General features: G+C 48.6%; 1 protein-coding gene across 2 annotated transcripts in view; it reads right to left on the reverse strand.

The window, feature by feature from the left end:
* SRP54 (signal recognition particle 54) overlaps positions 1-22,906 on the reverse strand; it is a 190,843-nt gene that overhangs the window by 91,574 nt on the left and 76,363 nt on the right. Inside the window, exons 14-16 of one of the 2 annotated variants that reach the window (XM_078659377.1) lie at positions 20,827-20,997; positions 19,200-19,295; positions 16,298-18,139 (exon numbers count right to left, since the gene is read on the reverse strand). In XM_078659377.1, the coding sequence (XP_078515503.1) occupies positions 18,048-18,139; positions 19,200-19,295; positions 20,827-20,997 (359 nt within the window). In that variant the 3' untranslated portion in view covers positions 16,298-18,047. Of the gene's footprint in view, positions 1-16,297; positions 18,140-19,199; positions 19,296-20,826; positions 20,998-22,906 lie in introns of those variants that run through there. The other variant, XM_078659378.1, reaches the window with a different exon arrangement.

Consider the following 22,906-nt stretch of genomic DNA (forward strand, 5'->3'; position numbering starts at 1 on the left):
GCTGCAGCCCTTAGGGGTCTTCTCTGGTAATAATGCCCTGGGTACCTAGGGTACCATTTACTAGGGGCTGATATGTGGCCACAGATGCCAATTGGGTTTAGGCTTTAGTATAGTTTTTAGGGAAGGAACACAGGCCCTGGGTACCCGATTGGCAGGGACCCAGGGCACACCTAGGAAAAGTGAATCAGGTATCAGGAAAAAAATGGGGGGGGGGGTGTACTGCAACAGGAACTCACTTTCTCACAGTGGGGTCTTGGACTCTTTAGCTTTTAGAATAGGAGTCTGTGGCTCAGTGTTTTTCGGTTCCAAAGTTTTGTTCAGCCCGAAGATTTTTTCATCTCCGAACACTTTTTCGGCACCGAAGATTTTTTAGACGCAGAAGAATTTCGGCTCTGAATGTTTGTCCTGCGTTTGTTTCGATGCAGAGGGTTTTGGCACCGACGAAGAAGGGCGTGGCAACTCCTTGGTTTTAAACTTCGGTGCTCAACGTAACTTCGGCACCGGAATGGGGTTGATTTTACCGCTGTGCCAGAGGGTGGGGCGTCTGAAGGGTGTTGTCGGTGTCGACCTGAGCCCAAGGGCGAAGGTGTTACCGGATGTGAGAAGTTGGCCTGGTATATGCTGTCCACTATTCTAGTGGGCACCTTGCACTGGTCCAAACGACCCTTATTGATGGTGGTTGTAAAGTCAACCTTATAGAAAGCTATCCTAGTGGTAGCAGTGGAGAACTGGGGTGGCTGAGTGAACTAAAGAATGGTGGTGGATTAAACCCAGATCAGTTGACTGGGGGTGAGTGTTTGATTTGTTCAAACGCTCCGTCCATCATCCCCTTTTGTATCGCTTTGTTCGCCCTAAGTGTGGCAGGGTATGCTCAGACGTGAGTCCCTTGTTCACTTGGCCACTGGATTCAAGATAGCCTGGCTGATGAGGATTATGAATCCGAAACCGGTCCCAGTATGCTGGTTTCCGGTCCAGGGAAGACATGGCTTGGCAGTTCGGGCTGGACTGTTCCCACAAGGCACAGGGTCAGACTGATTTGCATATAGCCATGTCTGAAATGGGGTGGCTGAGTGGGCTAAAGAATGGTGGTGGATTAAACCCAGATCAGTTGACTGGGCTGAGTGTTTGATTTGTTCAAACGCTCCGTCCATCATCCCCTTTTGTATCGCTTAGCAGTGGAGAGCAGCCTTCAGGCTAAGACTTAGAGGCGAGTTAAGCAAGTTGTTTTACCATTTATAATCTCTTGAATGATCAAATGAAAGTACACCACACAAGGTATATATCAAATATATATGTATTTAATCTAAACACAACCCCACTGGCCTCATTATGAGGTCAGAGGTAAAAGTACAATACAAGGAACCTAATTAGCATACAATAAGTTGCACAGTATACGTTATGCCCTAGGGGCCTCACAAACCGTATACTAAAATAGTGGTATAAGAACCACGTGAGAGTTAGAAAGCAGGCCTAGGGCCTGTAGAACCACTGGGGCTACCTATAACCACCTACGGTTAGAATGCAGGAGGCCCACGAGGGACGCGTGCAGTGTCTGAACACAGCCGCGGATCACCATTGACTTTCTATGAAGAACGAACAAGTTACAATTTTAAAGATTAAGGACACTTAGAGGTGAACTACGATGGAACCCTTTTAGACTTAGACACTTCGAGAGTCAAGACCCACTGGAGCACCGGAGTACTCGTGTTACCTCACCCATGGAAGCCGGGTGCATAGGTGTCTTTTGGTGTCAGATTTCGTCATCGATTCCAATGGAGAGATGCGAAGAAATGCTTCAGGCGAACAGAGGAAAAGTGTCTGGGTGGAACCAAGGGTGGATTGGAGATGTGAAGAACCTGAAAGCAGAGGGGACAGAGCCTGGGTCCCTAACCAGTGACCAGGATGGAGAGGAGAAGATGCCAACCGATGTCAGGTGATTTCGGGTGAAAGAGGTGAAGCTTGACTCTTCAGCCACGAGGTCCAGGAGGAGTCGACGACGACCAGGAGCTGGATTCGAGCTGTCCCACGAAGGATCTAGTTGACTGCGGTGTCGGAATCCAGATTGGACCCAACAAGCCTTGGCAACAGCAATCCACTCAATATGACAAAATTGGCTTCGGTGCAGACTAGCAAGGTCCTTTGGAGAGGAGTGGGAGCTAGTCTGGAGCAACCAGGAAAGCTCAAGAAATCAAAGATGGCCCTTCGTGGGGGCTCCCTAGCCAACGGACTAGGAACCGCGAAGGGGCCTCGAGTGCAAATGCACAGAGCGGGCCCACCGGACACTCGTGGAGTGTAGGCCTCTGAGCTTTGGTGCAAAAAGGTGCTCTGACCAGGGGCTTCAAATACCCCAATGCACAACTTCGGGATACCTTGGGAAGTAGGTGCAGTTGAAGAGGCAGGATGTCCAGGAGTTCCGGTCCCATGTCTCTCGTGTCAGCTACGGGTCTCAGCTTTGCTGGGAGCTCGGGTCAGCTTCAGAGATGTCTGGAAATCCATGTCCTGTGTCGCAGATTCTTCGGGAGCCTCGAAAATGCAGACCGGCAAAGATGCAGTTGGTGCCTGTTTGAACAGGGCGGTCACTCCTTGACCACAAGGGAGATTTCTTCCGTTTTCCAATCGATGTGAAATGTCGAAGGTCCAAGATATATGTTGCAGTTTTGTCCAGGGTAATCTAAAGTCCTAGGGACTGGGGTTCTATACTTATAGTAAGTTTAGGGGTTGGACTAACTCTAAGGTCCCTCCTATGGGTGGACCTGGGGAGGGGGTGGTTACACCCCTTCCCCTGTGTCCAGTTTCGCGCCAGAGCTGGGGTTGAGTGCCCCAGCAACCGGTTTGAACTGGGAAATGCATGGAGCACCTTGTGTGCCCCAGGCAGTGTCTGAAAAGCATTCACTGAATGCAACCCACCCTGCCCTAATACACTAAAGCCTGTCTAGCACCTCCTTGGACAGGAAACCTGAAACCTATTGTCCAGGCCTCCCCTGCCAGAGTTTCGTCCAGCAGCAGGAGGGCAGACTCGTGTCTGTGGCATCAGCATATATGGTATGGCTACATCATAGAACAGCTATAAGTAGATGGTTCCGAAAGCTGCAGAGGGGCTCAGCTCATGCTAGGGCGCCCTCTCACACAAAAATAAGCACTCTGCCTCCAGGGTTGTCAAGGCCTGCGATAGGAGTGACTTATAGGTATACTATATCTAAGTAAGGGGTGCTTACACCACCTTACCCAGGCTGCAAGTGCAGACCTGTGGTGTCAGTTTGGAAGGCTAACCAGGAGTGGCACAATACATGCTGCAGCCCCTGGTAGGCCTCTGGGGTCCCTATGCCCTGGGTACATAAGGTACCATATACAGGGGCTCACAAGGGTGCCTCAGTAACCAATCTGGTATGTACCTAAAGGACATGGTATCAATTTAGAGAGAGTACAGCTAGGCTGTGGTCCTGATTAGCAGGGCCACAGCCATACTAAAGTCGAAAAACCAGTGAAGCACAGCAAAAAGTGGGGGTAACGATAGGAAGCAGACCCTACTCTCCTACACCGGAGCCTTAGATTTGGTTTTGGTTAGGAGAGGGGTTTCGGTACTCACGGACCGCTGAGCCGGGGTGACTGCCTGGTCTTCGACGGAGTCGTCGGCTTCGGAAACTGAGATCTCTCCTTCATCAGCTTGTTGTTCCAGTTGGATATTGGGATCTGCTCCGAAGATGTCCGGAATCGAGCCGCTTCCTCAAGACATTTTGTGATGTCGATTCTGTTGGTAACGGATGGTTTTCTTCGACCTGAAATATGAACAGACCTCATAGTTCTACTCTTCGTGCTCCGGGGAGAGTAAGTCAGTGTGTGGGAACTTGGCCCCACAGCCGGGGCATTTTTTTAAAGGAGTCCTTTCCATTGACTGCTGGCGTGGTCGGCGCGGATAGGCCCAACGGCCCGCGTCGAAGATCGAGGATTTTATATATTTTGAAAATACACGTCGAAAAGGAAGCGCGATTGAGATATTACAGTCGAGTGGAGAGGGATTGCGTGTCGAAGGGGGTTCGAAAACAACACCGACCCGGAGCGCATCAAATCACATCCGAACCCGATGGTGGGAAAAAAAAAAACAATCTGCAGATGGAGTCGATGCCCATGCACACAATCGTCCTAAGGAGCAGTTACCTACCTCGTGACTACAAAGATTTCTTCCAAGGCAAAAACAAAGTGCAAACATCTGAGCCCAACACCAGATGGCGATCTATGCACAAGTATACGATCTACAGCTCATATGCCTCGAACATAACATTACAAACTTCGGGAGGAAGGTCGACTGCTATCTAAATGCCGCCGCTCAATCTACTCCCAAGAAGGCGTAGATTTGAATGGTTCAGGTGGAGGACCCTCCCCTGCTGCTGCAACAGAAGATTTTCCCGAAGAGGCAGCCTGATCGTAGGATCGATGCTCATTTGGAGAAGCTCGGGCGGGATACCAGATTCACTGTGTCCAGTCCGGAGCCACAAGAATAACTTGGGCACTATAGTTCCTGATCTTCTTGAGAACTCTGCGCATGAATGGTATGGGTGGAAAGGCGTACAGGAGGCTGAGCTCCACTCGAGCTAAAAAGCATCTCCAAGCGAGAGACTACATGGATATTCCAGCACACAAAACTGCAGACATTGAGTGTTCTCGGTGGAGGCGAACCGATCAAACCAAGGCTATCCTTACCCCTGGAAGAGAGACTATTCACGAGCAGCTAGGCATTGATGGCAGAGTTCGTCCGCCCTGGCGTTCAGAGAACCTGCCAGGTGGTGAACTACCAGGGATATGCCCTGCTGATCCAGCCAAGTCCAGAGATGCAGGGCCTCTTTACAAAGGCTTCACCTCTCCCAGATGGCTGCCTCATCCAACGAGTGACACAACTGTGAGATCTGGTTGAGGAAGGGAGAGGGGTCTGCCTCGGACCTGAATGCGGTCAGCGAGCCACCTCTGCAGGGCTTATTCAGTTCCCTCCGAGCCCTGAACCAAGTCAAACAGATTCCCCTGATGCTGTGCCCACTGGAACTTCAGTTCCCACTGCAGAACCCGCATATAGCATGTGTCACTAGCAGGATGCAGGAGGCCATGACACCCTGTTGTATAACATTTTAGGACCCTATTATAATTTTCCCGATTTATGCCCTTATATAGGTATAAATCACCATATCCTTATATAGGCATAGAAATCATAACCATATTTAGACATAGCTCATGCAGTCCAAATTCGTCAGGGCTACTTCCAGTAGTTCCGAAAATCTACAACGATTTCTTGGAAAACTCTGCTCCAGCAGCTAGGGACTTCCTCTTGCTCGAATACTGACTTGTCCAAGAACTCATGGAGTTTTCAAAGAACTGAGACTCTAATGACGTTATTATGTCCACCTTTACGTCAAATTTGGTACCTTCAAGGTATAAATATACCCACACTTGCCATAGCAAACACACGGTGGTTTGGAGCAGTTAGACTATCTACTTGCCCGACACATCCTGCTACAGCAAGTGCCGAAGGAAGCCGACCATCCAGCAGACGCACTGAGAGAGACGCGGTCTTTTCTCCTGCCGAGAAATCCAGCCCCAGTGTTTCCAAGCTACCCTTGCGGGTTGTTGGGAAATCGAGTCCTGGGATTGACCTTCATTCTAAACCAAGGTACGGAGCCGATAAGACCCTAAGAGAAATCTTGGATAGATTCTTGGCAAAAGAATACAAAATTTATGCTAAACCTCACTTCTTGCCTCGTACTAAGCTTAGGTTAGGTACATCGGGGTAGGCGTATTTTAGAAGCACCAGTTGAGTACTTTTTAGCCTCTGTTATTTATGTATGTATTTATCTATGGTGTAGGAACCATACAATGCTCTTACAGTATTATTTTACCCTACTCTTTTTACTGTACGCATTATACTTCGCAACCAGTATTACAATTGTAGCAGTTCATTTCTTATGCTGGAGAAAGAAGACTGTTCAATAAAAACCTTTTATCGAAAACGCCCGTCTATTTCTCTGCACCTCTGGTGAAACGAAGCATGCACGATTGAATGAGTACAATATCTATCTATTGTTTGCACGACTCTGAAGATCAGTTTTATCTTGGGAAACAAAGTTGTCATGTTTATGCGGTTGTCAGAAACGAAATCCCTTCTTGTGAACTCGAGAAAGTTTCTAATGACCTCGGAGCTAGCTGGCACTCACAATTAAGTCTAATATAGTTCGATAGAGACCTAGTAGACATAAGCTCTACGTCACATCTATAGGATATATTATTCCAATGTGCAGAGCCTATTGGAAAAATAGGAACTAGACTACAATCCAGCAGCCTTAGAGTCATTATTACCTAAATCAAGCATAGAGGCTGAAACATCAGAATTATAGTCTGAATATCCTGGACTCGCCACTTGGGAGGATATGCCCGAAACTGCACTGTGTCCAGAACAGCTGCAATGAAAGGGAGCATCTGAGAGAGAGTCAGATGCGACTTCTGCAAGTTGATAGTGAACCTAAGCGAATGCAGGAGGTTCGCTGTAGTCTGGAGGTAGGAGACAACAGCCTGGGCTGAGCCCGCCTTCAGCAGCCAGTCGTCAAGATAGGGGTCGACTTGCACCCCTGGTCTGCACAGATGAGCTGCGACCACCTCCATCAACTTGGTAAACACCCGAGGGGTACTAGTAAGGCCAAAAGGGAGCATGGGGAATTGAAAGTGCTCATGGCCTACCGTAAACCGCAAATAGCGCTGATGGACACACAGGACGGGGATGTGAAAATAGACCTCCTGCAAGTCTAATGCTACAATCAAGTCTCCCGGGTCCAGGGCAGACAGGCCCTGAGCTACTGTGAGCATCTTGGAATTTTCCTTTTTGAGGAAGTATTTGAAGGCTGGTAGGTCTAGGATATGACGAAGGTGCTGGTCTTTTTTTCAGGTCATGAGAGTAGTGGGAATAACCACCACAGTCTACTTCTGGCGCCGGAATGCCCTTCATGGCTCCCATGGCAAACAGTCATGACTTTCGCCTAGAGCAAAATCAAATGATCCTGCGTCAGCCGGTTGTAGGATGGAGGCATGATGTGAGGGGTGGTCTCGAAGGGGAGGGAGTACCTCTTTCAGACCATCTAGAAGATCCATCTGCCTGATGTAATGTTGGTGGTGATGGCGGATCCTGCCACTAACTGGCCGCCCATGGTTGGAGGGTTTGGACGCTGAGGCTGCCGGGGTGGAGGGGTGGGGGAGGGGGATGGATTTGACTGGACCTCTGGCCGCCCAACCTATGTTGTCGGAATCGTCCACGCCCTCAGCCGTGCAAGGGTTGCGGAACATTTGCGGCTTTGTGGTTGGGATACGACTGGTGCAGCTGAATGCCCCTTCAGTAGCCACAAAAGGGGCGAAAGGCTGACTAGGGACATGCGGCTACTGAGAGGCCTTGTCTCAGAAGAGACAGGTGCTGTACGAAACGAATATGCTACTTACCAGTATGCATCTGTTCTTGGCATGTAGGGCTGCTGACATTCATATCTTGTGCATAGATCGCCGCCTAGTGTTGGGTCCGGATGATTGCACATTGTTGTCCCGGAAGAGTCTTCGAAGTATCACGAGATAGGTGGCTCCTCCCCTGGACTACAGTGCGCATGGGCATCGACTCCATCCTCAGATTGTTTTTAGCCATTGTGGCAAAGATGGAGTGTAACACCGTGAGTGATGACCATGCTAAGAGTAAGTGTAAGAGCTGCAGCCGCTACAGGCGCCGGGGAGGAGGGCGGGCGATATGAATGTCAGCAGCCCTACATGCCAAGAACAGATGCATACTGGTAAGTAGCATATTCGGTTCGAGGCATGTGGGCTGCTGAATTCATATCTTGTGCATAGAATACCTAGCAGTCTCTCCATTAGCGGCGGCCGCCTGTGCCAGCTGCAGCAGTTTGAAAAAGTGTTTTTAGAACAGCCTGTCCTACAGCTGCCTGCTGTTTGGAGTGCACATCTACACAGTAGTGTTTTGTAAATGTGTGTGTGGTAGACCATGTGGCTGCTCTACAAATGACTTCTAGAGGAATATTTCCAAGGAAAGCCATGGAGGCCCCCAACTTTCGCGTGGAGTGGGCCCGTGGGGGAACCGTTAATGTGCGCTTGGCCTTTTGATAGCAAATTTGAATGCACTTAACGATCCACCTGGCTATACCTGCTTTGGAAATGGGGTTGCCTTTGTGTTGTGGCAAAAAGGCAACAAACAGTTGTTTTGTTTTCCGAAAATCTTTGGTCCTATCTATGTAGTACATTAGAGCTCTCTTGATGTCTAGTGTGTGGAGCTTTCTCTCCGCCACTGACTCTGATTTTGGAAGAACACTGGCAGTTCTATAGTCTGATTGATATGGAACTGTGAAACCACCTTAGGAAGAAACTTCGGGTTAGTACGGAGTACCACCCTGTTGGAGTGAATCTGTATGAATGGCTCCTGGATAGTTAGTGCCTGGAGTTCAATAACGCGTCGCAGCGATGTGATTGCTATCAGGAAAGCCACTTTCCACGTTAAGAACTGAATCTCGCATGAGTGTAGAGGCTCAAAAGGTGGACCCATCAGCCTGGTGAGGACCACATTTAGGTTCCATTCAGGAGCTGGAGCGTTCCGTGGAAGAATAACTCGTTTGAGTCCCTCCAGAAAGGCTTTAATGGAAGGCACTCTGAAAAGCGAAAGATGCTGCCTGTTTTGGAGATAAGCTTCTATTGCGGATAAATGTATACGAATGGAAGCATAGGCCAGATTGCATTTGTATAGATGTAACAGATAACAAATGATGTTGTGAGTAGATGCATCTAGCGGGTTGATGTTGTGGTCTGCACAATAAACGACAAACCGCTTCCATTTTGCTGCATAACATGCTCTGGTGGTGGGCTTTCTTGCCTCTCATGATATCCATACAGTCGGGAGGCAAGTTGAGGTAGCCAAACTCTAAGACCTCAGGAGCCAGATCGCCAGGTTGAGCTGTTGCGGATCTGGATGCTGAATGTCGCCATGGTTCTGCGTCAAAAGCCTGGGTGTGAGGTGCAGCCTTTGATGCGGTACCACGGATAGTTCTAGAAACGTGGTGTACCATGGTTGGCGTGCCCACGTTGGAGCAACCAGGATGAGTGTCATCCAGTGTTGCTTCAGCTTGCGTGCCACCAGCGGTATTAGAGGTGCTGGGGGAAAAGCGTACGCAAATATGCCTGACCAGTTCATCCATATCGCATTGCCCTGCGACTGTGGGTGTGGAAACCTTGCGGCAAAGCTTGGCATTTGGCGTTTTCCTTTGTGGCGAACAGGTCTATCTCTGGATGACCCCACTGCTGGAAGTACGGGTGGAGTACAGATGGATGCATCTCCCACTCGTGCATTTGGTGGCTGTGCCTGCTGAGCAGGTCCGCCATCTGATTGTCCGTGCCCGGGAGGTGTTCCGCTATGAGGAAGATGTTTCTCTGAATGGCCCACTTCCACATGCTCTGAGCCAGATGAGACAACTGTGGAGAGTGTGTCCCTCCCTGCTTCTGTATGTAGTACATGGCCGTCATGTTGTCCGTCCGGATCAACACAACCTTGTTGCACAGATGTACTTTGAATGCTTTCATTGCCAAGAAGATAGCCATCAGTTCTAGAAGGTTGATGTGCATCTTCTTTTGCTCCGCTGTCCATAGTCCCTGCACTGTGTAGTGGAGTACATGAGCTCCCCATCCCTGGAGAGATGCGTCCGTTGTCAGAATAATCTGTGGCACAGGCTCTTGGAACGGTCGGCCCTTGCAAAGGTTTTGTGGATTCCACCAATGCAGAGAGTTGTAAGCACGAGCGGTCACCAACACTAGGTCTTTCAACTGTCCGTGAGCCTGGTTCCACTGACGTGCTAAGCACTCCTGAAGCGGACGCATATGTAGTCTCGCGTGCGGGACTATGAAGATGCAGGAGGCCATCATGCCTATCAACTGCATGAACACTCGTGCCGGAAGCGAGTGTTGTGGTCTGAATTGTTGTATCAGCAATTGAATGCTGTTGATTCTCACTGAATTTGCCTGTGCTTTGGCCGCCAGAGTATCTATTGTCGCGCCCAGATACTGCCGTATGTGGGCGGGCTGAAGGTGGGACTTTTGATAATTCAGTGAGAACCCCAGATCGTGAAGAAGGTGAATGGTGTGAGACATGTGGGCGGCACACTGCTTGGCCGACTTCGCCTGGATAAGCCAGTCGTCCAGATAAGGGTAGACGTGAACGTTCTGTCTCCGTAGGTGTGCAGCCACTGTCGCCAGGCACTTTGTAAACACCCTGGGTGCCGTCGTCACTCCGAAAGGGAGGACCTTGAATTGATAATGTTGATTTTGAATGGTGAATCTGAGGTATTTTCTGTGTGACGGGTGTAGCGGAATATGGAAATAGGCATCCTTCAGATCTAATGTTGCTAGGAAATCTCCCTGACTGAGTAACGGTAGAACCTGCTGCAATGTGAGCATGTGAAAGTGTTGCGATAGGATGTACCGGTTTAGGGGCCTGAGGTCCAGTATGGGTCTGAGGGACCCGTCCTTCTTTGGGATTAAGAAGTACAGCGAGTACACCCCTGTACCTCTTTCCTCCACAGGCACGAGCTGTATTGCTCCTTTTTGCAGCATGACGACTACCTCCTGCTGCAATAATTGCAAATCCTCTGTGGACATAGGACGGTGTCTTGGGGGCATGTTGGGTGGAGTGGACGTTAACTCCGGACAATAACCGTACTGGATAAGCTTTCACCCACCTGTCTGTAGTGATGAACGTCCAGACTGGTAGGAACTAATGCAGTCTCCCCCCCGACTGGTGTGGCATGGTCGGGGGGCAGTGACAAGGCGTCACTGTTTGTTAGCGGCGGAGGATCGGGAGCTGTTATTTCCACAACCTCTACCCTTGGCGCTGTTTCCACGATAGCCACCTCTACTTTGCTTGGTGTAGGTGGTTTGCGTGCCTCCTTTATTGTATTGCGATTGCTGCGACAGTTGGCCTCTGGAAAGTCCTCTATTGTTTGAGCGACGAAAAGAACTACCCCTGAACTGCTGGGACTGTAGAGCCCCCATAGACTTTGCAGTCTCAGTGTCCTTTTTGATCTTTTCCAAGGTGGTGTCCACCTCTGGTCCAAATAAGTGGTCAGGGTTTACAGGCTGATTTAGTATGGTGGTTTGTATCTGTGGCTTGAAACCGGAGATTCTAAGCCAGGCATGTTGGCGCAACATTACACTTGTGTTAATTGCCCTGGCCGCGGTGTCTGCTGCGTCCAGCGCACATTTGATAGATGCATTTGATATAAGCTTCCCTTCCTGAATGAGCATCTCTGCTGCCTCCTTATATTCATCTGGCAAGTGTTGTAACAGGGTTTCAAGTGTATCGTAATGAGCCCTGTCATATCTGGCTAAGAGTGCTTGAGTGTTGGAAATGCGCCAGATATTGGCCGCTTGAGCCGCCACCCTCTTCCCTGATGTTTCTAGCACTTTAGATTCCTTGTCAGGGGGAGGAGCATCACCCGTTGTTTGCGAGTTTGCCCTCTTCCGGGCATTTGAAACAACTAGAGAGTCCAACGGCAACTGTCCCTTGATATAGGTGGGGTCCCCAGGTGCTGGTTTGTACTTTTTTTCAATTCTGGGGTTTATCACCCTTGCTCTGGTGTTTTCTTTAAAAATGTCTGCAGCATGTTTTAAGACACCCTTTAGCATTGGTAGAGTCTTGAAAGTTCTCTCTGAGGTGGAGAAGGTGTCAAACAAAAATCCACTTCAATAGGGTCAGCATGGAGCTGGACATTATGATTTTTGGCTGCCCTTTCAATAAGCGCATTAAACGCCGCGGAGTCTTCAGTAGGCGAGGTTTTCACAGCATACACCTGACTGTCTGGGGCAGTGTGAGGATCTCCTGGGTCAGTAGCGTCCGCCCAGGGTTCATTGTGATCTTCAGGATCAGTGTCTATAGGATAACTGTACTCCTCATTGTCACCTTCCCCTGTATCCACATCTGAGTAAGTTGGCGAGATAGGAGCAGTGACTTGGCCATGTGGTGAAATAGGCTCAACAAGAAGAGGTGATGTAGCAGAATCCTTCTTTTTCAATGGAATGTTATATGACTCCATAGGCTGTTCAGGGGCGATCTTTCTCTTATAAATAGAAAGTCTACCCGTGTCTGCGTCGATGAATTGCCTCGACTGGTCTTCAAGCAGGCGCTGTCGATGCTTTGTGACAAGGTCCGCAGTTGTAGGCTTCGGCCCCGTGGACACCCTCTTGGACGCTTCGACGGCCGGTTTAGGGGCGAAGGCTTTAGGTACCACTTTCGGCGGCAGTGTGAACTGGATGGGTGCCGACGATTTTAGAGGTTTAGTGGGAGGCTTCGGTGTTGGAGTGTCCTTCGGTCCGACAGGAGAAGCCTTCTCCTTAATGCGTTTCAGCGATTCCGACACCTGCTTGGAGAAGGAGGCGGACGGCTGTGTCGACTCGACAGGTTTCTTCGAGGCACCGCCAGGCGTGGGCTCGAGGTTCGTACTGCCTGTAGCCTGATCTGGTCGACGCATAGGATCTAGGACCTTCCGAGCCCCGAGTCCTTTTTCAGTGTCGACTGCCTTCGGCACCGACTTTTTCGGGTCGACGTCCTTGACCAGTTTTGTCTGTGTCGCAGTCCTCGGCTCGACACCCTTCAGCGACCTCACTGGGTCGACAACACTTTTCTGCTTCGTCGGTGCCGATAGTTCGGAGAACTTAGAGCCGACCAAAGCAATACGCACTTTTGGTTTCGATTTCGCCTCCAGTACTTGAGGTTGAGTAGACACCGAAGCTTTCTCTTTCGGTTTCGATCGGTCAACCAGTGGCTCTTTAGAGATGTCCGTAGCCGGGCCCTGAGGCGAGGCTGTAGAACTGAGTGTACGATCTCGGGTAAGGCCATGTGGCGATCCCTCGACCTGAGCCTTATTGAGTGTGTCGGTCAAGGGCCCCGTAACAACGATCGGGCCTTGCTCTTCGCCAGAGCTATCTTCTCCGGCCCCAAAGGCCACATCGTCGTCTCCTACCTCGTCGACGACGTTATCAATATCGACCATCTCGACATCTGCGTCATAGTTGGAGTCGTTCTCCCATGCAGGATCAGACTCTCGAACTTCCTGCTCGACTCCCTCATCCTCCTCGGTATCGAAAATGTTCACCGGGTCAGGTGCCGTCTGCTGGGCCTCCTTGCGCGCTGCGCGTCAAAGCCGAATCGTATTCTTGGAGCGGAAACGAGAACAAGCCATACAGCTGGCTTCATCGTGATCCGGAGACAGGCACTTGTTGCACAGCGGGTGGACGTCGATATGAGGATATTTGGAGTTGCAAACGGGACATCTCTTGAACGGGCTCCGTTCCATGATGGTTCGTCGATAAGGCCTCTGGCGTCGACCGGGCCTTCAGTGCCGAAAGCCACGCGGCTCCTTCGGAGGTTCGTCTCGGAAACCGAGCTGAAACAAGAACTGGCACCGATCGCAAGACAATACCGACGATAACTAAAGGCCTTTTGGCCAAAAAGAAAGTTTACTATCGATTCCGAACTTGAGTTAACAAATATACATCCGAACCCAATAGAGGAAAAAAACAATCTGAGGATGGAGTCGATGCCCATGCGCACTGTAGTCCAGGGGAGGAGCCACCTATCTCGTGATACTTCGAAGACTCTTCCAGGACAACAATGTGCAATCATCCGGACCCAACACTAGGCGGCAATCTATGCACAAGATATGAATTCAGCAGCCCACATGCTTCGAACCTGGGCTTTTGTTGCAGTCCCCACACCCCACTTTATGCTTGGTTTTCGATGCAACTTTGACTGAAGTGTACTGAGTCCCAGCTAACCAGATTCCCAGTACCAGTGTTCTTTCCCTAAAAGCTGTACAATTGATTCCCCAATTGGCAAAACAGTTAGCACCCTCTTTAAGTCCCTAGTAAGTGATACCCATGGTACCTAGGGTCTGAGTAATTAAAGAGGGTCCCTAAGGGCAGCATCCTGAATTGTGCCACCCTAAGGGACCCCTCACCAAGCACATGCAAGACTGCCATTGTAGGTTGTGTGTCTTGGTGCAGACAAAAGCGAAAACAAGACATGCATGTGTACCACGTCCCTAACACTGCTTGTTATATTTTTAAGTCACCCCTACAGGCCTAACAGCCCTAAGGCAGGATGCTGAATATTACATGTGAGGGCATACCTACATGAGCAGAGAGTAGATAAGCCCCCCTACGCTGGTCAGTCCTACTACTGCCAGTACAAGAGACCAGGGAAGCCATTTTGAAACATGTGCTGGACACTGGTGAAAAAGAGTCCCCCAGCTATATGAATGCTTCGCTGAAAATAGGGATGTTTGGTATCAAACATTTCGTATTGGTAAACCAACACTGATGTCAATACATGCACCCAGAGGGCACCTAAAAGATACCTCCTGAAAAACTACCGGCCTTTGTTGTGCCTGCTGATTGGTTTCCGCCAGCCTGCCACCCAAGATGCTGTTCTGACCTCCTAGGGTGAGAGCCTTTGCTCTCAAGAGACCAAGAACAAAAGCCTGTTTGGGAAAGAGGGTGTCACACCCTCTCCCACACGATGACCTGCTGATTAGCATCCTTGGGCCAGCAACCTTCAACGAAGCTGCCGCCTTAGAAATGCAAATCTTAATCTCCTCAAAGGAAACAAAGCCACTCCTTGTCCACAGCCCCCTTGGCACCTGGACAGGCAGGACAATTAGCTAATCAGGTAGGTGTGTCACCTCCAGGCTAGTACCACCCCTAAGGTGGGCTACTTTGAGGTGGACACCATTTTTTTTTTTTTTTTTTTAGAAGTAGCCATCTTTGTGATGGCATACTTTGGAATCTGGAAAAGGGTTATGCCTACTTCCCACAGGAAGTGGTCATATAGGGGGCATAGTGACCCTAAGAGTCAGTAGCCAATTAGCTATTACCCTACACTCCCCTAAATTCAGTATTTAGGGGAGTCCCTGGCACCAGAGAAGAAGATCCTGACAACCTAAGAAAAGAGTACACAGATGAGCTGCAAAAGCAGAAGAGAGAAGACGCAGCTGACCTGGTACTAAACCTGCAGGCCTGTCTGCATTCCTAGTCAAAAACCGCTCCAAAGTCGACTCTTCCTGCAGCGGTTTACTGGAGAAACTCGGGAGAACTGAATGCCTTTGAAAAAGACTCAAAACCTTCTGTAAACAGTGGACCTGTTCTGAAGAAACTCCAAAAGATAAGACTGAGGCCTCCGGAACGGCTAAAACCAGACACCAGAAGCCACCACGGCACCAGTGGCCTCCAGCCTTAGTTGAAGTGGGCCACTGGTGTCAACAAGATTCCCCAGCCCTCCCGAGTTAAGAGTCCATCGTGGTTGCACCCTTCCTGGACTCCCGACATTGCCTGCATCCTCTGCACGCAGGACCCCGCAATCGCGACTGCTCCCGTAAGGAAAAATCAGAGGCCTAAGGACACCCCTGGTTTTTCAATACAGCTTACAGTAAGACTACCAATCCCAGTCCATACACTCCGGCCAGGACCACTCTGGCCATAGGCAGAAGAGGCACAAACACCGCTCGGTTTCAGGCAACTCAGATTCAGACAATTCATCAAGACGCCTTTCAAATCCAATAGTCAATGGCACAATCGGAGGAGTGCGCAGAAAGCAAGGGAAAACGCTCTTTCAGAAGGACAATAACAAATCAGACTGGCAAGTGCAGCTGTGAAGAATTGTCCAAACACCTGAAGCAGAAAGTGCAACAAAAGTAAAATGGGAACCTAAAGAGGCTAGGGCCTGTAGATGTGCCAGTTCCCCTTTAAGAATGTAGTTATTCAAGACCTGCCTGAGTATCAGGACATCTCAGGATCTGGAAAAAGGGACTGGATGTGCCCGCATAAGTCTTTCTTTGTGATCTGCATTCGTGTGCCAGCTTCTTGAATGTAACAGCCGGCTCTGCTATGAATTTGGAGGAACGGGATAAGGACGTAAAGAAAAGACCAACACATCTGCAAGCAGCAATGCATCTTTGATAAGCTCAGTTGCAACAAGAGGGTGTCTACATGACGTTTCAAGATGATGGCAAAGTTTTCTTGCGTTTTTGACGAACTAAGACTAAACACACATTTCAAAGAAGACTTCCAAGGACACTGATCAATATCCTGTCTTCTTCAGTGTCTGAGGGGTGAGAGGGACCACACCTGCTTTCATGACCACGTGTGGATAGACTGGACCTTCACAGTATTGGATGCAGTGAAAAAGCAACGGCACTGACACATTACCAAACATTCACAGGCCACAGCCGAGTATATTTTGTACCAAAATACAACTTTATTTATAGAACGTGTTTTTCCAATTTCGCTTCTACAGCAGTAAAAGCATACACAGGAAGCTTTTCAAATGAAAGCCGCCCTTTCTAGAATCCGGATGAGTAAGTGATTGGTGAGTAAAATTAAATAAACAAAAAAAAAGTACATGTGGTCTGATGATCCTGTGCATAGCTGCTTCCTCCTCTCCTTCCCACCATACCCCATAGTGGAGAAGGTCTATGAATGAGGAAAGTTACAGAAACTTTGGAGACATTTCAAGTGAAACAAACATTGACATAATTTGGATCCTTCTGAGTAGACAGGCTCCAGTAAGCAGAGAGAGGAAACTGAAGCATGGTCACAAAGGCTGAATGGCTAGCAGGGAAGGAAGGAGACTCCTCCTTTGGAGAACACGTTAGCCGTGCTCCTCATGTGGCTGTTCATGCTATATAAACCTTTCCAGGCACAGGCCTGTTGAGCGAGCCCCCCATTCAGACATCTATCCCAACAACTAAAGATCATACCAGGCTCAAATATTCAACAGACAATCTATACACTAAGAAACCATCTTTCCTGCCAGCAGAACTAAGGATGCGTGGGATAGAAAACAGACAGACAGACCAGAACAGTCACTGAAGTAAGGGATGCAGATACACAAATGGTACAGGAGGAAAGATGTCATGAGCATAACCAAGGTCTCCAGGAAAACCAATGTAGCATGAGGGTTGAGGCAGTGGGGTGGAGTAGGGAAGAGAGATGTTCCCTTAGACTCAAACATCAATGGCACGATGAACCCTCCTGGTAGCATAGGTAACAAGCCAATATTCTGACCACATCAAAGCCTTTTCCTGAAGCCCAACCAGATCTACCCCACACCAATAGTCCATCTATTACTTGCTTTAGAGCCCAGACCAGTACTTGCATTATATTCTGTGTTTCACAATCCAATACTTGGAAATACGGACACCACTTTCAAAAAAGAAACCACCTACTGAATAATGGCAAACAAGAAACCATGCCGAAGGTAGCACCTCAAGTCATCCCTCTGTTGTCCCTTCCGAGACAAGACCCTTGATCACAACCATCTGAGGCGGCACTGGATGCTAACGTCTTGCGGCCATGAAGAATTTGTTTATTTTACATCATTCTTCTCAATCAAAGAAATTGCACTTTACTTTAGACCAAAGATAGGTTTCATTTACAAATATTTTTGTTAATCGATACAAACAATTAAAACTAAAGTCTCTCAAACCTTTCGACGCTCTTAATTTTTGAAAGGTTTATTTACTGCCTCTAAAGCTTTAAGGAGCCCCCCTGCCCAGGGAGGACTAAGGAGCTCCCCTTAAAAGCAGAACTAAAAGTGAACCTGGAGAGGAAGAGTTTTTAACCATAGTGGAGAAACAGAGTTGCGGGGAGTCTGCACTAGTTAAGTCTCAGAGGAGCAGCTCGTCGTCTGTGAGGCCTTTCAGAAAACCTAGAGATGTTTCGAATATAATCTGCCAGGAGCTGCGAGGAGGCTGTCCATGGAACCTGGAGATATTCCTAGTGTAGTCAGTCAGCAGCAACGAAGAGGCCTTCCACGGAACCTTGAAATAGTTCTAATGCAGTCCATCAGCAGCCGCGACGAGGCCTCCAGGGAAGAGTGAGAGATTTTTCAAGTCAGTCAGCGGCTGCGGAGCGATTGCGGGATGCCCTTCATGGAACCGAGAGAATTTTCCGATGTCGTCAGTTGGTGGCTGCAGCCCCTCGGCTCACATGTTGTTAAAGCCCATCATGCCCTTCATGTTGCCCGCTGCCCCTTGCTGGAACTGTCGCATCATGGACTGCAATCCTGCCATGCCTCCTACGAAGTAAGGAACACAGGGGCAAAGGTCATCCAAAGGAACACAGGCTCAACAAAAAAGAAACTACTGGTTCTGACCCCTTACGACCACTGAACAAGGCTCCTGTTCTGAAGAGCAAATAGACATTGTCAAGGCATGCCAGGTATGAGACGTGACACATTCTTTCAAGCTTCCTGAGAACATGTCCAGCTCACAATGGACTTCACAGATTACACAGGAGCTTGTGTTAATGCAAAGACATGTATGTGTATGAAGCTGCTTAGCAAGCACAAAGAGAAAGGTGCAAAACAGCAGGCTTGGGTGAGCATAGCAGTTTTCACAATGTACAAAATGGCACACATGCTGGTCACAGACATATGTAAAGTGAAAGTGGTCCACGACGGGTGGCTTCAGTTTACCTGCAGCAGAGTCAACAGACACCTAGGACAGCTACGTGCCAGCCAGTGCCCCATCCCTGCCCTATGAGGATTTCCTCCCAGTAAACCTTTGGTCCCTAGGGCAGGGGTCACAGTGCCAGCTGCGCTGAAAATGTAAGGATGGAATTCTGCATTCCCAAGCAGAGCTCGTGCCCACAGCCAAAACCCATCTCTAATCAATACTGACAAGGAACCCTTAGACTCACTACGCACGGCCTTTACCACTGTAAGATGCCAACGTACGCAGCAGTGCGACAAGGAGCTCGCTAGCTGTAGGGCTGTGCATCCCAGTCACTGCATTACAATGGACCTTCGTGCGTCTGAAAAAATACCAAGGCGGGCTCCTAACACTAACTTACATCCATCAGCATTGGAAGCTTTAGTGCCCTTCTATGGAGGGTAAGATGGGAAACTCCTATCCCTTATCCACTCAGGTCTTGGCCCTACTGCTAAGCCAACAGACAGTGGAATCAGGTGGCACCAAACAGGAGACTCTCTAATGGCAAGATCCCCATCACTAGAAGACGCTAACGGGTGGGTACCCATTACTTACAAAGGATTACAACGGTCTATCTCTACTGGTCAGGTCGTAGTGCTACTGGGCTGGGATGCCAGCAGCACCTGGAAAACAAGTCACGCTTACCCATGTGATGTAGAACGCGGGGATCCATCATTTTTGCCATCTGCTGGTTCAGCTTGGCCATCTGTGAGGGGTTAACATTCTTCGACATGTCGCCACCTAAAACAACAAGAACCAATCTGAGCATGAGGGTGCAGAGAACGTAGTTCCATGTCAAAGCAGCGATGTGCTAAGTAGAGACCTAACCTGTGCCCGAGGTTACAAACTAAACAGACCAATGCTCACAGCTGCACTTGGGGCCGTGCAGAATGCATCTCTTCACACTCAAGGGTTTGTCCAAACCTCTTATATCAAGTGACCACAATGATAAATTCAAATTCAGGGTCAAGAAGACCCCAAACATTGGAGCAACAACCAAGTTCATTCAGCTTTTCCCATTGTAGATGGGTCATCCTGTAAAATGCTAAGAAGAGGTAGAAGGTGCAGTGTCAAGTCCACTAAGAGGGAATCAGAGTTGAGGAAAAGGTTAGATGGACATATGCAGATAACCAGAACAAAGAACAAGAAAAGGACGAAAGGTTACCCAGGATGCAGGTGCGATTATGTGTTCTATTCATACTACTGTGTTGTATGCAACAGGAAAATCAATTTTATTTTTTTTAAATGAAAAGACCAAAAAATGGGCCATAGTATGGGAATCGAGAAACACTTGGGGAGGAATTGTGGGCATGTGCCAGGGGAGAGAGACATGAGTGTCCACCAATACAATTGTGCAAGATTCAAACTCCCAAGGAGCTTTCTGTGCAGTGCAAGAAGGAAGGACACACAGGGGTAGAAGGCATCTCTTGCTCTCAGGCGCACTCACACTGAAGGGGATGTGGGAAAAGGCTGAGGGACGCCTAATGTTTTGAGTGTGGATCAGATCCATGGTTTCCAAGGGAAGGGTGAAAGATGCACAAAATAGAGGGAGCGGAAGACAGGAGTGCCAGGAGAACTACTTGATGAATGCAGATTGTGGGGTCCGGCGGCACACAGGACCCCACAAGGAGGTGATGTACCAGTCATTTCGGTGTGTCGAGAGGGTTCAGAACAATCGCTAGGGAGGATGTTTCGACTGTACATTGTGGGGTAGGTGGAGTGGGATAAAGAAAGATAGTCATGGGGAGGTACCCTTGTGTAGAGAAGAGGCGCTTCAAGCAAATGATATGGTGTGATGTCACCTCCGTAGGGGAAGTGAAAGAGGGCGATAGCAGGAGAACTATTACATAGAAAAAAGTACACACCAAAGTATATGGAGAATACGTGAGGATGTACCCACTATGTGGTATGTGGTGAAGGGAAACAGAGGTTGAAGAGATGCACACGCTGTGGGTAAAGTAGAAGGGGGTGGTGGTGAGAATACGTGAGAGATACGCTCGCAGTGATCAGACGAATGCCTTGGGTTGCACCCACTATGGGACGAGTGGAGGGTATTAGAAGAGCTGGTGGAGCTACGGGCCAGAAGAATGAGTGGCGCTGAACACAATCTTTCTTAAGTTGAGTGCCAAGGGTTAGAATGGCACAAATGCCCACATTTTGTAGTCGAGTAGTGAAGATAGGATGTGAGTGGTGTCTGTAGTAAAAGCAGTGCAGGGGTAATGGACCAATTTACTAGTCGGGTAGTAAATTTACTGTGGCTGCTTGGTCTTACCTTTGAAAAGCCCTTTAATGCCACCCATCTTCTTCACCATCTGTGCAAACTTGGTGTACTGGGTCAGAAGCTCCTGCACATCCCTGGTGGAGACGCCAGAGCCACGGGCCACCCTCTGGATCCTCCCGGGTTGCTTGCTGAACAGCTTGGCACCATCCGTGTTATCAAGTTCTGTAGAAAGAAGATTGGAGCACGTAGGTTACACACAATGTGTGGTTGCATATCACCCTCAACCAACTAGTGCACACTATTTACACATCCTTGAAGAATTTAAGACTTTCTGCCTAAAACCTGTGAACCACGGAGCATTTTAATGACAAGAAAATCAGAGGCATCAATGTCACAAAGCCAAGGATCAAATGAGGCAAACAGTTTAGCTTCACGACTAAGCAGAGGCGAGCAGCACTCTAAACTACTCCTGCAAAGTGTGCTCAGTAAACTATATAACTAAGTCGGTTTGATATCTACATTACATAAACTGTTTCCCTGAGCAAGTTACCCATCTAATTGCAGTGGACGAGCAGCTCTCAAAGTCCACCTACAAACGGGGTTCCTTATCCCGGGTTTCGTTGCCGCTGGAGATTGCCCACATTTTGTTACGCTAATGGCTAAACCTCTGTGTCCTTTAAGTCAGTGGTTAGTGGCACTGTTCTTTAGGAAGCTTTTAGGAGGTGATCACAATTTAAATTATTCAGCGAAGCACCTTCTAAGTCCATGTTTATTGTTTTTAGTTGGCTTGCTAATCTTTCTTTTAAACCTGATGCCAACTCACTGCAACTACACTGTGCTCTGCTACTAACAAATGTCTGGACCTGCTGCGACTGAATGTAGAAGACACTAGTGCTGCTAATTCACTTCTTACACCCAAACATTCAAAACACATCCACCCAAAATGTCCCACACTACGCCGTAACTTACGAAGCACAGACTCGATGACTCAGAACCAGCCCCAGCCAACTACAGGCCAATAGCAAACAGATCAATCTTAATAAACTTGCTGAAAAGGCAGAGCAATTATCGCTCATTTCCGGCCTCAAATCAGCCTGACTGACTAGTTTCAGCCCGAAGAGTCCGCAGTATGAGCTATCGGGGAAGGTCTGAAGAACATGGACTTCCAACAGCATAGCTGCGATCTTACCACTCGATATTACACCAGTATCGGACATGAGCATAAACTGCTCCACCAAAGGCTGGCTCACATTGAAATCCATGGGGCAGCACCAACTTGAGTTAGGCACAAAAAGGTCCGAATCACCCAAACACATTCTGCATACCACCTTCACCAACCAAACAAATGTCCTTCCAGGACGAAAGACTGCTCCCGTTGCTAATGGCAATCAACACTTCAGAAACGGATACCTTTAGGTTTACTTGAAAAACTGGGTGGATGACAAAGATCATCCTAAAACTGGAAAGGAAGGACATGGTTTTAGGGTGTCCTATACATATGTGTGACCCCAGAAACCCCATAGATCTGGCGGTTAACAGATTGTGTTGCGTTCAGTGTCAGCCTAAGTAGATCTAACAGATGTAAAGTATTTTGCATTGTAGCGTTAACGTCTTGCTGTGTGAGTGCCTTGATAAGATAGTTGTCCAGTTTTGGGGAAAGCTTGCAGCCCAAGAAGACAAACGGGCAGCAAATGACGCCAGGCATTTCAATTCGAAGTTAAATAAGAGAGCCTTGAACTGAAATTGTTGGCGTTTGACCAGGACTCCAGTTTTTTCACTGAGTATGAACTGGTATGTGGAAGCATGTGTCTTCCAAATCTATTAGTGCCAAATACTCGCCCCTGTTGATGAACTGAAGGATGTCTAACAAAGTAACCTTTCTGAAGACAAGTTTTCGATAATGTATTTAGAGCCAGAAAAGGATGCCACTCTCCCCACTTTTTTCGTGATGAGGTAAAATCTCAACTTAAAATAAAGCCCTTTATTTCCTTGAGCTTCCAGTATCAGGCCCACTGTGTGCTTGAGGAATTGAAGGATTTCTTCCTGAGGAGCTTGTAAATGAAGGTGATTCTCTTCTTAGTGGTTGAAAGGAGAGCAGATAGCTCTACTGGATGTCCCCCAAAAGGTGATC

This window comes from Lissotriton helveticus, chromosome 9 (assembly GCF_964261635.1).
Source record: "Lissotriton helveticus chromosome 9, aLisHel1.1, whole genome shotgun sequence".
NCBI lineage: Eukaryota > Metazoa > Chordata > Amphibia > Caudata > Salamandridae > Lissotriton > Lissotriton helveticus.